The sequence below is a fragment of the Pteropus alecto genome, unplaced genomic scaffold (genome assembly GCF_000325575.1).
Source record: "Pteropus alecto unplaced genomic scaffold, ASM32557v1 scaffold48, whole genome shotgun sequence".
NCBI classification, from domain to species: Eukaryota; Metazoa; Chordata; class Mammalia; order Chiroptera; family Pteropodidae; genus Pteropus; species Pteropus alecto.
In genome coordinates this window covers 1,861,553-1,876,567 of record NW_006442110.1, presented here as the reverse complement: position 1 = coordinate 1,876,567, position 15,015 = coordinate 1,861,553, and the positions used below count along the sequence as shown (strand labels likewise).

Here is a 15,015-nt window from a genome sequence, read left to right as displayed (position 1 = left end):
TGGCGAAGTTTCTTCTTGGCCCAGCCTGACTCCTCTCATCCCTCTGAACACTTCGGCAAGTACGAATAAGGGGACATTGACTCTGGAACTTGGCCTTTCCAGCCTGTGCTATAAACCACAACTTGGGGGCACAATGAGTAAAACATAGCAAGCAGGAAATGGCCATGGCCAAAGCAGGAAATATGTTTTCCTGTGCAGAAGAGAATTTACAATAAATCGTTTAGCTCTTTTCTCGGAAACACAGGGGATTATAAAAAACAACAAAAAAAGTTTTGAGCTGTGATATGCTGAGATAGACATAAAATAATCTCTTTGTTCTTTGTTAACATTTTATTTACAGCTCCTATCATTCGTGATAAAGCGTTTAAGGAAATTCTGTTCATGGGTGGATTGCAATGAAGCAATAAAAGATGTCGAATCAAAAACAAAAGGAAGAAGTGCAAATAATAGCAGAGATTGTGCAAACCAAATTGCAAAACCCAGAAAAAGGGCAAGTTACTGAATGCTACCAGATAGATATGGCCGCCTCTGAATTTTCTCTCCATTCCTGTTTTCCTAAGCAATCTCTTCATCTACTACTAGCATCACGGAATGGCTGAGCATTCCGGGGAAAGCCGAGCAAACGTTGTGGGTTTTGAAGGGAGGGAACTAAAAAGTCTTGGAAGGTCTACGGCCATGCTACCCCGAACAAGCCCGATCCCATCTGATCTCGGAAGCTAAGCAGGCTCGGGCCTGGTTAGTAATTGGATGGGAGACCATCTAGGAAGACCAGGTGCTGTAGGCGTAAAAAATAAAAAATAAGGGATCGTAAACTGACACGGTCTGTGCAATCTGTAAGGTCAACCAAGGGTTGCCTCGCCTAAAAAAAATAAAATCTTGGAAGACGAATGAGGCAGGGAGCCGTAGGCATGCTGAGTATGAGAGAGAAACACCTGCTACTTTGCTTCCTGCTTTCTCTGGCTGTTGGTGCCAAGTGGTAAACGGAGCTGATATCTGTCACCGTCTGTAACTGTATATCACTCTGATGACCATGGGGACACAAAGCACTGGGAGAAGAGGGCCCATAGGAATACTGCTCTCTCACACCAGACCCCCTCAAGCCAAGAACCCCATACTGGTCCATCCCTGGGGTCTTCTTTCGAGGTCCCCTGCTCACTGTAACAGGTTTATCACTATAACCATCCAACGTCTGAGAAGTCGTATGGGTAAGTGGCCAGGGCTCATGACTCATGCTGCTGGGTATTCGTTTTCACTGGGTAAGGCCCAAATATGATCGTATGATATAATACGGTAGGCATCGGACTTAGACCATTTAACGCCTCCCCTCCCTATTTTCTTATCTGGGGCTCAGAGAGCTTTGGGTTTTTTTTTTCCCCCTTTGTCTAAAGCCATAGATCTTGATAGTGGCAGAATCTGACCCACATACTCCTCCCGACTACATTTTATGTGTCAATGGCAGACAGCCGGTGCCGATGCGCTGATACGAGAGTCTGCTCCGAAGCTCGCGGACCGAAACCAGTGTCAGTGAGCTACGAGGATCCAAGCGGTCAGCTGGTGTCAGTGAACCTGTGCTGCCAAGTGCAGCCCGGGCAGGTGTCTCCTGCATATTTAAATGCATTAAAGCTTGTTTTGTCTTACTTTTAAGGAAAACACCCTTCCCTATTTCTTCGATAACACTATTCTTTTTTGTGGATTTGCTATTCTGTAAGAATGTAAAATCGACTCTCGTCGGCGGGACAGGGCCATGCTTTCGGGCAGAGGTGGTCTTGCAACCTACCGAGCCCATACCATCCTGGCAGTTGGCCTGGCCCCCTTATGGGTCCAGGAGGCCTTCATTTCCTCTGTCTCTTTGGATGAGAGGCAATTTGGGGGGTTTGTTTTTGGTGTTGTATCAATCGTTGACAAATGCTTAGTTCTCCTGTAAAGTACCTGAGTCCAGAAAGGATAAAAGTCAAGAAGATGAGATGGGAACAGCTGTAGGGTCTGGGCACCCCGGGCAACAGGAAGTCACCAAAATACAGGCTCGGGCAGAGTTTGAAAAATGCCTTTCTGGGAAAGCCACCATTTCGCATGTCACCGAGCCTCCCCTGGTCCACGCGGGCCGGATGTATGGGTGGAGAATGGGGAAGATTTTTCTTTCTTTTTTTTTTTTTTCCTAGTAAAGGCGGGCCGCTCGGACTATGTGATGCGAAAGGAGAACCTCTGGGTGCTTCCGAGGATGGAACGAAAGGCAGGCGAGAGAAAAAGAAGTGGAGAGATAGGGAAAGGCGACTATGCAGCTCCGAGGTTCTGCCGTGACGGGCCACCCCGAACCGCGCAGCCACAGCTACCAAAAGCGTACTGCCTCGTATTTCCGGGCGTTTAACTTCAAAATGTCCGCAGAGTCACGCTTTCTCTGAAGGCCCTGGGGAGGACCCTTCCTTGCTGGTTCCTAACTTCTCGTGGTGTCTGGCAATCCTCGGATTGCCTTGCTTCATTTCATAAGCATCACTCCAAACTCTTGCCTTTTGCATTTCCCTATAAGCAGCAAGGAGACACCAGGCTGCACCTCCCACACCATGCCTGGAAATCTCCTCAGCTAAATGCTCGAGTAGGACATAATTCAGCGACTCCTCTTCCACTTCATAACAAGGATCACCTGTCCTCCAGTGTCCATTCCTCACTTCAGTCTGAGATCTCCCCTAGGACGTTCGGATTTCCACCGACCGTCTCTTCACGGCACGATCCCATCACGCGCCTCCAAGTTCTCCTTACCTCAAAACCACTTCCACATTTTAAGTTTTTGTGTTCGTTTGTTTGTTTCTGTAGCAGCATCCACGTTCCTGGGACCAACCATAACCCCAGGAAGTAAGTACTCCATTTTAAAGATCAGGAAAGGGTGAGCTGCAAGAGAGATTAATTTATCCACATGAGGTAGGCTGAGTAACGGCCCGCATCAAAGATAGCCACGTCCTAATCCCCAGGACCCATGAATTGTTACCTTATTGCAAAAGGGTCCTTGCAGATGTGATTAAATTAATGATTTTGAAATTAGGGGAGATTAGGGGAGATCGTCCTTCATTATCTGAGCAATCACGAAGATCCTTATAACAGACAGGCAAGAAGATCAAAGGAAGAAGAAGGTAATGTGATGATGGCGGCAGGTTGCAGCGATGTGGCCACAAGCCAAGGAATTCTGGCAGCTTCTAGAAGCTGGAAGAGGCAAAGGATACATTATCTCCTGGAGCCTCCAGAAACAACGTGCCCTGCTAATATCTTCATTTTATCTCTGTATAGCTGACTTAAGGCCCTTGACCCCCAGAACTGTAAGAGAATACATTTGTATTATCTAAAGCCACTAAATTTTTGGTGCTTTGTCATGGCAGCAATAGGAAACTGATACACCAAGGTTGATTGTCAATCTGTGAAAGAGCCAGGAGACTGTGAGGAAGCCTTGCTTTCATGTCCTGTTATTATTTTTCCAATATCTTAATAAGTTTGAGCTTTGAATTTATCTAGACCATAGCACAGGAAAAGCCCCGACTTCAATGAGGCAGACTCCCGTAGGATTTAAAGAAATGTCTTTTAAGAACCTCCAACCTTTTGGAAGATTCACGTATATCCATATTGCCGTGTGTGTGTGTGTGTGTGTGTGTGTGTGTGTGTGTGTGTGATACACAGAATAAAAGGGAAATGTGAAAAAGGAAGCTGAGGCTTTCTCCACGTTCCTGTCTTTGCTTCTGACTACGTGGAAGGAGCGGCATCGTCGAGAACGGGCACCTTCCTGGAGCTGCTGGTGGGGACCAGCCACAGCGAGACAGGTGGCACACAGCGGAGCTGTGTTGGGAGCTGAGCTAACTTGGCGAGCTTTGAGATAAGTGGCACTAAACTATTTTAAACACTCGGTGTTTTCCAAGAAGGGAGTTGTGAGAACTTCATTGTTTTGTAGGATGAGTAATTTGGCTGACCTTGGGTCTTGACTGCTGTTTTCTCATTGCGATGCTACAAGTAGTGTGTTTTAAATAAACTCGGGGACACAGACACAGACACAGCTTGATTCTGTGATCCCTCCTGCAATTCTGTCTTCTTTCTTTTCCTCAGTCCATGCTCCCCCTTTCAGGTACCCTCAATTACTTCGTCGGCTGGCTTCCGACAGAGCTGGAGGTGGGAAGGAGCTCGTAGCAATGAGGCCCAGGTGGACAATCCAGGAGAGGTACGAGGCACCCCGCCACTCATCACAAATCTTCCAGGGGACGATCACCCCCTAAGTTAGGGTTCGTTGGTGGGACTGCCATGTTCCAGGTGCTCCTCCGTGGCCAGTGGCCTCAGGGCTGTCAACATCCCGGCCCCGCATCCTACCCGCGATCTCAACGCATCTTAACTGTGGACTTGCACGTAGCACCTGGAGAAGCAGTTAGCTGGCCAGGGAAACACGGAAGGCACCTGCAGCAGGACACGTTTCCTTCGAGGAATAGGTGGGATGAAACGGAACAGGGCAATGGTAGAGATGTTTTGAACAGGAGACGTGGTTCTGGTTCTGCTGTAGACTCCCACATAGGCAGCCCGGTCAAGGTGAGCTTCACGAGTGTGTGATCCGTAGAGTTAGGACCCTGTGCTTACAAGCGCCCCTCCCTTGGTCGAGCGCCCCGTTGATGTCATCTTGAAATTCTTCATGATATTTAAGCAAAGGGCCCGGTATTTTCCTTCTGTGCCAGATCTCGCAAATTATGGAGCTGGTCCCGATCCGTGCCTTTGGCGGAAGTCGGAACACCGTTACCTGGGACCCCCACACCATGAATGCCAATAATTGGCCCACGGAAACGGCCACGAACACCGTCACTCCCAAGTCCAGCTGCTCCCCTCCGTGGGTAGCCACCCCGTTGTCCGCTACGTCCCGCTGCATCTGGCCCTGTCGGTCCCGCCGGCTTACGGGGCGACTGATTCGGTTTCTCAATCTAGTGAGCCAAAATGGATGATAAACACAATTTACGGTGACAACTAGAACATCTCGTCAACTGTGAGAGCTTCGACAGCCTGCCCCATCTCACGCGGCGTCCCCTATTCACTCAGTCATTAGGAGGCATGCCCAGAAGACACCGAGTCACAAGCCCGACTTCCTTCTTCCAGAGTCCCCCGCGGTCTCCCAGTGCACCAGGGACAATGCTCAGGCACTGTGCAAGATTCGTGCCATTTAATATGGGCATTTTTGTATCCGCCGCTCTGACCCCAAACGACAAATATTGCTTTGGAAGGTTCGTTGCGTCGGCAGGCACGTGGAAGGAAAGGTTTTCACTTGACAACACTGCAGCCCCCACCAAATGGCAGGGCAATATTCCTGTCTCTTTAAAGACAAGCAGTTCCTCTGTTGGCCCCACCCCTTCTGAGCTTGCTGGCTCAGAGGAATTGGAGAGTAGAAGCCTGTGTTCTTCATAGGTAAATCAAAAGCACCAGCTTGAACCGCTTCTGCGGAGAAAACCTGACAACTCCTCAACTCGCTGAAACAAAGGTGAGCCTGGCCAAGAAGAGGTCTGCCGAGCGACAGAGCTGTGAGGCCAGTAAGGTCCAGGGAGTGTGCCTGGGGGTGGCTTCTGGTCTGAGCAGGGACTAGGAATGTGCCAGCAGTGCCTCCGGGACGATGTGGCAGAGTAGTAGCGGTGGAGGGGAGCAAGGAGCATTCGTAACACCATGTCACTACGTCTCTCGTCCCGAACAGGACAAACCCGAGCCGACCAGCGCACTTTCCAGGCATTTGCTGTTGTGACAGACACACAGAGGGCTGCCTGATAAGCCATCCTTTTCCCTTCGTAGGAAATTAGTGTCCCCAAGCAGGTCCCTGGAATCATTTAAGGACCAGCCAGTCTATATCCTTCTTTTTACAGAAAAAAAGAAGCTGGATCCCACAGAGTATGATGACTCTCTGGGAGTTATTCATGGCATTAATGGCACAGGAAATCTAGAAGTCGGTTTGCTGATTTTTTCCTAATATTTAACAGGGAGAAGCTGTGACCTTCACAGTGTGACCTGTGAGGTAAGGAGGGTGCTGTGGAGGTTTTGTTGTTGTTTTTTTGTTTGTTTTGTCCCGAAGATATTTCTCACTAAAGACGGACAATGAAATTATTGTATTTTGAAGTCTCTCAGACCAATTCTTTCTGTGCTTCATCCACCACACAAAATGGAAGTATGTTTGTTTTATTTGCTTTTAATTTTTACTAGTATTGAAATATAAACTTCAATACTAGTATTAATATAAAATTAAAATGTAATTTTGTTGTATAATTATGAAACCGTCTACATGGTTTCAAGATCAAATCTATGAAATCTAAGGGTACTCAAAGACATCCAGTTTTAAGCTTCTAGCCCTGTCCCCCGCAACCTGTTTCTCCCATCCCCATATAAGTAACTTTTTTGTTGGCTTAGTTTTCAGATGATCCTGCCATTGCTTTCTTATGTATGTGAATACATATATAACATTTCATGTATGTAGTTGATATTCCTCCTTATTGGAGAAATGGTAGGTACACTCCACATTATTTTCTTCACTAATTTTCACTTGAGATATAATCCGAAGTTTTCTCCATACTGGTATAGAAAAATGCATCTCGTTCCTTTTTACAGATGGATAGTACTTCTTCGTGTGAATGCACCTCAGTTTATTCAACAGTCCCCTCCCGATGGCCATTCGATAGGTTTTTGGTCTTTTATGCTATTATAAATGATGACGCGATGAATAGCCCTAGGCATCATTTTTTTCTGTTTTGTTTGTTTGTTTGTTTGTTTGTTTTTGGTCAGTGTAGCTTTGGGATGAATTCTAAAACTGGGATGGATCATCAATGGAAAATGCATTTGTACTTTTACAAAACATCGCACACATCTCTTCTGTCAGTTTTGGACCTTTTTTCCATTCTCACTAGTGACGCAGGAGAGGACCTGTTTCCCCCATACCTTTAACCAACGGATTATGCCAGCAAACATTTGGGGTTTTGCCAAACGTGTAGGTGAGAAATAGTATCTCATCTCAGAAATAGAGGTGTAATTTTAATTTATTTTATTTAGTTATTTATTTTTGTGCGTGTTTTGATTTCATCTCTATTATGAGTAAATGTTAATATCTTTTTATATATTCGAGGCATATTTACGCTTTTTTTCTTTGAAATGTTTAACGATATCTCTTGCTCTGTTTCCTATCGAGTTGTTGGTCTTCGTTTCTCTACTTTTAGACTTTCTTTGTATAATAGGAAAATTCACCCTCTTTGGTGAGTCTACCTACCCAGATAGAGTTGAATTGTAAGCAAATGACAATTTTTTTTGGAAATTTTTCTTCCCTTGCTTGACCTTGGTGCTTTAATTTGTCTATGGTGCTTTTTTGCCTTGCATTACCTTTTAGATTTTCATGTAATCGAGTTTATTAGTCCTTTTCTTACTCCGTTTTAAATCTTAGAAATATTTCTCTCATCTCCAAGTTACAAAAAATGGACCCATGTTTTTTTCTATTATTTATATGGATTACTTTTTTACATTGAAATTTCTAATATTTGTCATTCGAATGACATGTGGTAATGAATGCAGATTCATCTTTTTCTGTATGGTTATATAGCTACCCCGACGTTGCTCATCGGTCCACCTCTTTTCCCCGTTTCTGTGAGATGCTGCCTTATGGAATATAAATGTAACATAATATAACTGAATTGAATATAAATGAATATAGTGTGATCGATTTGGTGTATTTCTGAATTTTCTGTTTTTGTTTCTCTGCTCTCTCTCATCAGGCACCAGCATCACACTGCTTTAATCATAGAAACCACAAAGTTTTACTCTCCAATAAAGCTACCGATCCCTCTTCGTTCTGTTTCCTCATGGTGCAGGCTAATCTTTTTCTCCTCATCCAAATGAACTTTATAATAATCCATTATTTTAGCTGTCGGAGAAAAAAAGGCGACGACAAAATTTTACATTCATATTCTAGAAAATCGTGTCAAAGAAGTATCTATAAATTCCTGTTTTATGAAATGCTATAAACATGAGTCAGTGTTGAATTTTCTGCACCTAGGTCTTTTGCTTCTCGATCTGTCAATGGGACACGTAACAACCAATTTTCTCATGTTGAACCACCCTCGTATTTTTGAAATAAATCACACTTAATCACGGCGTATTACTTTTGTAGTGTGTGATGATTTATTTAGAATTATTGTATCGATATTCGCAAAGGAGACCCATCTGTAGCTCTAGCTCTAGTTATTGGTGAAGTCTTTTGGATCAATATTATACTTGATTCATAGGAAAAAATTATAAAGTTTTCCTTCTTTTCTTTATGATCAGAAATAGTCTAACTAGCTTTGAGACGATCAGATCTTTGAAGGTTTAAATGAGTTCTTTTGTGGGAAAAATTTATAACCGCTTTATTATTTTTTCCATAATAATTTAACTGTGTCATCTTTCTGTCTCCACTGGGGTCAATATGAATAATAGATTATCGTAAATGTTTGGGGAGGAAAAGGGAAAAAAAGAGGGCCGGAATGGCTTCCACACTGACCTAATTTGACTCTTTTTTCCCCTCTCCTTCTCTTCCTGAAAGGCTTGTGTGTTCCTAAACCCCAGACCTCTTGACGCGAACATGGCCGGCTGTCGGGACAACACGCTGAGGATTGTGCTAGTGGGGAAAACCGGAAATGGGAAAAGCGCCACAGCAAACACCATCCTTGGGAGAAAAGAATTTGATTCTAGAATTGCTGCCCACGCTGTTACCAAGACCTGTCAGAAAGCATTGCGGGCCTGGAACGGGAGGGAGCTTCTTGTCGTTGACACCCCAGGGCTCTTTGACACCAAGAAGACCCTGCAGACCACCTGTCAGGAGATCAGCCGCTGTGTCCTGGCCTCCAGCCCGGGGCCTCACGCCATCGTCCTGGTTCTGGAGCTGCGCCGTTACACGGAGGAAGAGCAGAAAACCGTTGCGTTGATCAAGGCCATCTTTGGGGAGTCGGCCATGAAGCACATGATGGTCTTGTTCACTCGCAAAGATGCTCTGGAGGGTCAGAAGCTGAGTGACTTTATAGACGGTGCAGACGTGGACCTGAAAAACATCCTGGCAGAGTGCGGGGACCGCTACTGCGCCTTCTCTAACCACGGGGAGCCAGGCACGGCTGAGAAGGATGCTCAAGTGCACGAGCTGGTGGGGCTGATAGACAAGATGGTGCAGGGAAATGAAGGGACTCACTTTTCTGACGCCGTCTACAAGGACACCGAGGAAAAGCTGAAACGTATGGCAGAGCAATTGAAGAAAATCTATGCTGATCAATTAGAAAAGGAAATTAAACTCGTAGAAAAGCAGTGGGCTCATAAAACACAGCAAGAAAAGGAACAAGAAATAGAACGCATAAAAAAGAAATATGAAGAATTAATAAAAAATATAAGGGAGGAAGCTGAAAAGAATGTATTTAGAAATGTTTTCCAAAATATTCAGAGCTTGCTTTCGAAAATATGGCATCTTTTTTGGTAGTTATGTAAATCCTATTTTTTCTTCTTAATTTGCTATCATTTGTTAATGCGGTAGATTTTGCATTTTCCAAAAACGGCTTAATTTGCTATCATTTGTTAATGCGGTAGATTTTGCATTTTCCAAAAACGGCTCTCGTGGTATCTTCTGCACCACTTATTCTGCTTAGATCTCAGCTTGTTACTCCTTCTGTTGAGTTATGGTGTGTGTGTCTCCTACCTGACACTCGGTGGACATTGTAACTGCTCTGATACATAGTAGATGATTAAAGCCACGCCACGTGACTCCTAAGGTTAGAGAGAGACAACACGCCCCTGCTCTCCCGGGGTGCCTGCCCTTGGAACGCGGCCGCCATGTCGTGAGGCAGCCCACGGTGCCCACGGAGAGGCCACACGAAGAGGACTTGAAGTCACTGGCACGGCCCCCTGGCCGGTCTTTCATCTGCCAGCCGGAGCTAACTTGCCAGCCGCACAAGGTCAGCGACACAGAAGCGGCTTCCGAGGCTGCCAGTCAAGCCCCGGCACACACAGCTGCCAAGAGCGAAGATGAGCTATCCCCGCAGTGTGTCCTGCCCAAATCGCGCATTCGGGAGAAAAAAATAAACGATTGCAGTTGTTGTTAAGCGCTAAGCGTTGGGATGGTTTGTTATGCGGCGGTAGCTAACGGAAACGTCTGCCCAGCTCGTTCCCACCCCCACCCCCCATCCCTGCTCCCACCTGCCCCCCTCACGAGGCCAGCAGATATACGAAGTTACAAAATTGGCCCGAGCAGGCAATGATTGTCACATAGAGTTCAAAGACTCCACTTAGGACGATTGGAATGAGGATTCCTGCCCACGTCAGGCGCTAGCAGTACAGCTGGCGTCTGTCATTCATTTAGGCCAGGTCCGTGAGCCCTTCGCTGGTGAAGCATCCAGCTCCTCCTGCAAGATGGCTCTGCGCTTCACGGAGGTCTGGAAAGTCTCTTTCCGAGTGTCCATCTTTTCTCGCTTAGGTTTGCTTAGGTTCCACCCTAACTGGAAATGCCCCTGACGGTAACTTAACAGTCTCCTCTGGGCCAAACACTTTCGCTCGCCTCCGCAGGTGCGCACTTGGCCCTTCTTTCCCCCACCTCTTTGCCCCAGGAGGCTGATGTACGTGGGCCCCGTCAGTGGCATCTCTGGCCTCTGCTGATGGGAGGTCCGAGCAGGATGACTCGGGAGGAGAAGAGCGAGCTCAGGGTCTCCGGCCCGGCGGCCTCGCTCCCAGCAGGGTCATCTGCGATGAGCCGCGACCCGGAGCCGAAGGTCCCAGTCCCTCCCCTGCTCTCCACTCGCCCATGACTCCTTCTGGGAAGCAGTTCTCATCCGCCCCCTAGGGTTAGGATGCGACTTCCTTGCTGTTACTAACACTTCCCCTCGTCCTCGTTCCCATACCCTGTGTCCACAGCGTGCAGGCGGCCCCCACACTACACTGTCCCCAAGGACCTAATTAGAGCGGGCCATCTGTTCTGCTAGAATCCTGAGTGATCCATGGTAACGATGCCCCGTTTCTTTTCTCTTTCAGACATCCCCTGATCTTTATTACTGTTTTTATTTTCAATTCCCTCAAGGATAAGAATGATTTTCTTGGCATTATCCAAGCGGAATGTTTTGTGTTCATACCCGATGGGTCTGCTGCTAGTGTGTCGTCTTTACTGAGTCACATGAGGACACGAGTCAATGTCCTGAGGGAGCCGACCCCAGGCCAGGGGACTTGCTAAGTCCATGGTTCGGGTCATGGGGTTCTGGCTAAAATCAGTTGTCCTTGGTTTCGGGGTGGGAGTGGGGGGTTGACTTAACCTGAGTTTTCTCTTGCTTGTGCGTGTATTGTTGTGGCCCCCGCCTCTAGGGCAGCCAGACCGCCACCGAAGGAGCCACCTCCGTGCCAGTGAAATCCTCTGCTGACCACTCAGGGCACGTTGCAGAGGACAAGGCTCTGTAGCTGTGAGAGCCGGTCGCAAGGGGAGGAATGTTGGTGTCGGATGTGACAAAAACCTCAAGGTCTGGGCGGTTCTCACTAAATGCTAATATGTAGCACCATTTGCCCAAGGGCAGCTCGGAGGGGATGCACTTGGCCTGAGCAGTGACTGGTGAGCATAACCAGCTGCAACCCGACATGTCATTAACCAGGTGTCGGACAGAAGCGATGGCTACCCTCCCTTCAGGAGGCTGAACCTCGAAATGATTCGCCTGTCTCCTTTACTTGTCACCACAAAAAATGAAACTTTTTCTTCCCACAAGACTTGTGTTCCTTTGGCTTAGACAGTCCCAGAGGGGAACTCACGGTGTTCGGTTACCTTGTGGGGAGTGGGGGGTGGTTTTGAGAAGACGTGACCTCCAGTTGACCCGAAAGCTGGACCTGGGCAATGGGAGGCTCCCTCCCACCCCACCCCTTTTGTCCCCGTGTCCCTACTCCTTCCTGGGGTGTGTGTTCACCTTGCCTTTTCCGTTCCCAGGAGCCGCCCCAAAGACACAGCCTTGAAAGTGTCAGGTGCTGTTGAAACTGTCAAGATGTGTACGAGACTCAGCCTAGTAATAAGGGCTCTGCGTAAACTTCTCAGAGCTGGCGGGCAGGCGTGGAAAAGTCCTTGCCTTAGGGCCACCCGAGATAGGTCTTCCACGTTCCCTCACTCACAAAACGGCCACCTACCCCTCTGAGGCAGTCCTCCTCTTTCTGGGGTTCTCCCCGCCCTCCTTATGGGTGCTGGTACCCAATTACATCCTAGAGGTTTCGAACCAGCATGGACTTTTGAAACAGCAGTCAATATCTACGTTTAGGAACAAATACAGAAAATGGAGTATCGAACGCAACGGTTCTCATGTTCTGTCCTTCTTTTAAGAAGCGCTTGATTTTCTACAATTCTTTCTAAATCAGGATGTAGAATGAATGCACTGCCTCATTGCAGGAAATCATCATCATCATCGTCATCTCCATCACAGAGGAGCATTCTCAGTGCTGCGTCTGGGTGCCAGCCATTCAGCTGTCCACATCAGGGGACGGTCACCCTGTGTAGCTGGCACAGTCCACAAGCGGTTGCCGGGGCTGCGGGGAGGCGGGGCGGGCAGGCATCACTACAGGGCGTGAGGAAACATTTGTGGCCGATGGATAGAGTTGGTGTTTTGGTGGTGGGGATGATTTTGCTGGGGGATACGTATGCAAAAACGCATTCGATTCTACGTTCTATGTATATGCGGTTTATTATATGTCAAAAATACTTATTCATAGCTTTTGCCCATTTTAAATTGTGTCATCTTTTTATTCATAAGTTGTAAGAGTTCTTTATCTATTTTGTCCTTTGTCAGCTCTTTATCAAATATATTCACAAATTCTTTGTCAGATATGTGAAATAAAGCCAACGTTTCCTCCCAGTCCGTAGCTTACCCTTCTTTCTGTCATATACTTATTGCTTAAGACGTATTTTGCTGATTATTTTTCATTCTTGTTTTCCTAATATATACATTTAAAGCTAAAATTTAACCCATAATTACTCTTTTAGCTACATCTTGTAAGCTTTAAAATGAAGTATTTTAATTATGCTTCGGTTCTAAATATTTATCAATTTCTGTTACATCTCTTTTGATTCAGGCGTCATTGAAAGCTTTGGTCTACGGCCACGGCACCCTGAACATGCCCGATCCCATCTGATCTCGGAAGCTAAGCAGGGTCGGGCCTGGTTAGCACTTGGATGGGAGACCGCCTAGGAAGACCAGGGGCTGCAGGCGTAAACAAAACAAAACAAAAAAATAAAGCTTTGGTCTCCAATTGCCAAACATATGGCATTTTAATCCTTTATCTTTTAATTACACTGGGGTCAGGAAATATGGCCTATATGATTTCAATCGTAGAAAATTTTGAGAGCATTTCTTTAGGACAAACATAACACCGGTATCAGTGAAGGGCTTCCTGTGTGCTTGAAGACAACTGACTGAAATTTTATGAAATAGTCTATACGTGTCTTTTGGATCAAGGTCATTAATCCTGTTACTTCGGTCTTCTGTGTCCTTTTTGAATCGTTCTCTGCCTGCTCTAGCAATGACAGAGAGATGTGTTAAAATCTCTCGTCGTAAATGTTGATTCGTGTGTTTTCCCTTGTGATTCAGTTACTCTCTTTGTAAATGTGAGTCCTCTTTATGCGGTACGTGTAAAAAAAAAGCCGTGTTTGAGCGTGGCGAGGAGGACTTTGTAGCTGTGTCCTGAGCACGCTACTGAAATCAACCTGCCTTCTCCACTCACGACCCTTTTTTACCGCACTCACTCTATGATTTCCTTTCTTACGTAAGTGAATATCTTCCCATATATTTTTGAATTTACAAATTTCTTCCTTTTTTTGTTTATTTTCTGTCCTGTCAAGGAACACCGGGAGATCCAGAAAGCAAGGATATTTACTTGCTATTATTTGCCAATGTGTCCAAGTGCTTAGAACAGCGCCTGGCTCAGAATAGCTTCTCAATAAATATCGAATGAAGTCTGTTTCGTTTGAAATTTTTTTCTGTTTCAAATTCGATTGCTAGATTTGTTTAAATTCGATTGCTAGATTTGCCTCCGCTTCTGCTGTCAGCCTTTCCCTGGTGTCACGTTTTAGATTTAAAGTTCTTTTACAATCCCTTCCAAAAACTGTGTTTCGTTTTTTTTTTTTTTTAGACTGAAAGCTTTAGTGCATTTTTCATATTTATAACTTCTGATCTGTGCGGATGCATATATTTTTTTTTTTTTTTTAGACTGAGAGCTTTAGTGCATTTTTCATAATTATAACTTCTGATCTCTGCGGATGCATATGTAAGATTTTATATTTCGCTTTCTACTTGTCTAACCTGTTCCACAATACATTTTTTTTTTCCTTCTTTGTGGTTGAATTTTGATGCTGTGGGTATTTTTTTCACATTCTATTTTTCTCGTTACTAGTTTGCAAATTGCATACCATCTCCTAATTTTGTAGTGACCACCCAGCGATCGTAACACATATTCTTAACTTGTCAAAGTCTAATGGTAATCTGTATATTTATCTTCCTTTATGTAATAAATTACTTCAGAACATTTTAATTCCATTCCCACCCTCCATCTCAATCTATATATTTCTTATTGTGTATTTTAATTTTCTTCTTCTTTTTTTTTCTTTTTAAACCCTAGAGGCTGTTTCTATTACTTTATACTGGTGATCTTCCTTTAAACTTAGTTGTTTTTTTTTTTTTTTTTCTTTAACCTCTGATTTACTACCTGGGATGACTTTCCTCTTGCCTCAAGTACATTCTTTAGAAATTTCTTGAATGAGGTTGTAGTGATAGCAGAAACTCATTCTTTGCTGTATGAAATGTGCTTGTTTTACCCTGTTTTGATGTCCTACCACTGTACTGTTCCCTGTCCCAGTATGAATTCCTTCTCGATGATCTTTTTTGGGATTCGTTAGATATCTGGACTGACCGGGTGGGTGTATTTCATCAGTCCAGAAACACACTCAACCATGACTTCTGGAAAGACTTCTCTACACTTCTCTCTTCCACTCTCTCTTTATAAACACCATTTGCCAGT

The 15,015-nt window shown here is 45.4% G+C and overlaps 1 protein-coding gene and 2 pseudogenes across 4 annotated transcripts; all 3 read left to right on the top strand.

The window, feature by feature from the left end:
• Positions 1-665: 665 nt before the first annotated feature.
• On the top strand, positions 666-784 carry LOC112469955 (annotated as a pseudogene).
• A 4,606-nt stretch (positions 785-5,390) lies between these two features.
• GIMAP7 (GTPase, IMAP family member 7) lies at positions 5,391-10,092 on the top strand. Of its 4 annotated transcripts, none has more exons than XM_006920639.1 (3): positions 5,391-5,485; positions 5,973-6,007; positions 8,552-10,092. In XM_006920639.1, the coding sequence occupies exon 3, from the start codon at positions 8,591-8,593 to the stop codon at positions 9,470-9,472; it is 882 nt and encodes a 293-aa protein (XP_006920701.1). In that variant the 5' UTR covers positions 5,391-5,485; positions 5,973-6,007; positions 8,552-8,590; the 3' UTR covers positions 9,473-10,092. The 4 variants fall into 4 exon arrangements, with proteins under 4 accessions (XP_006920701.1, XP_006920700.1, XP_006920702.1 ...); XM_006920638.1 differs by having other exon boundaries at positions 5,391-5,534; XM_006920640.1 differs by lacking the exon at positions 5,973-6,007.
• A 3,000-nt stretch (positions 10,093-13,092) lies between these two features.
• LOC112469965 lies at positions 13,093-13,211 on the top strand (annotated as a pseudogene).
• The last annotated feature ends 1,804 nt before the right edge of the window (positions 13,212-15,015 follow it).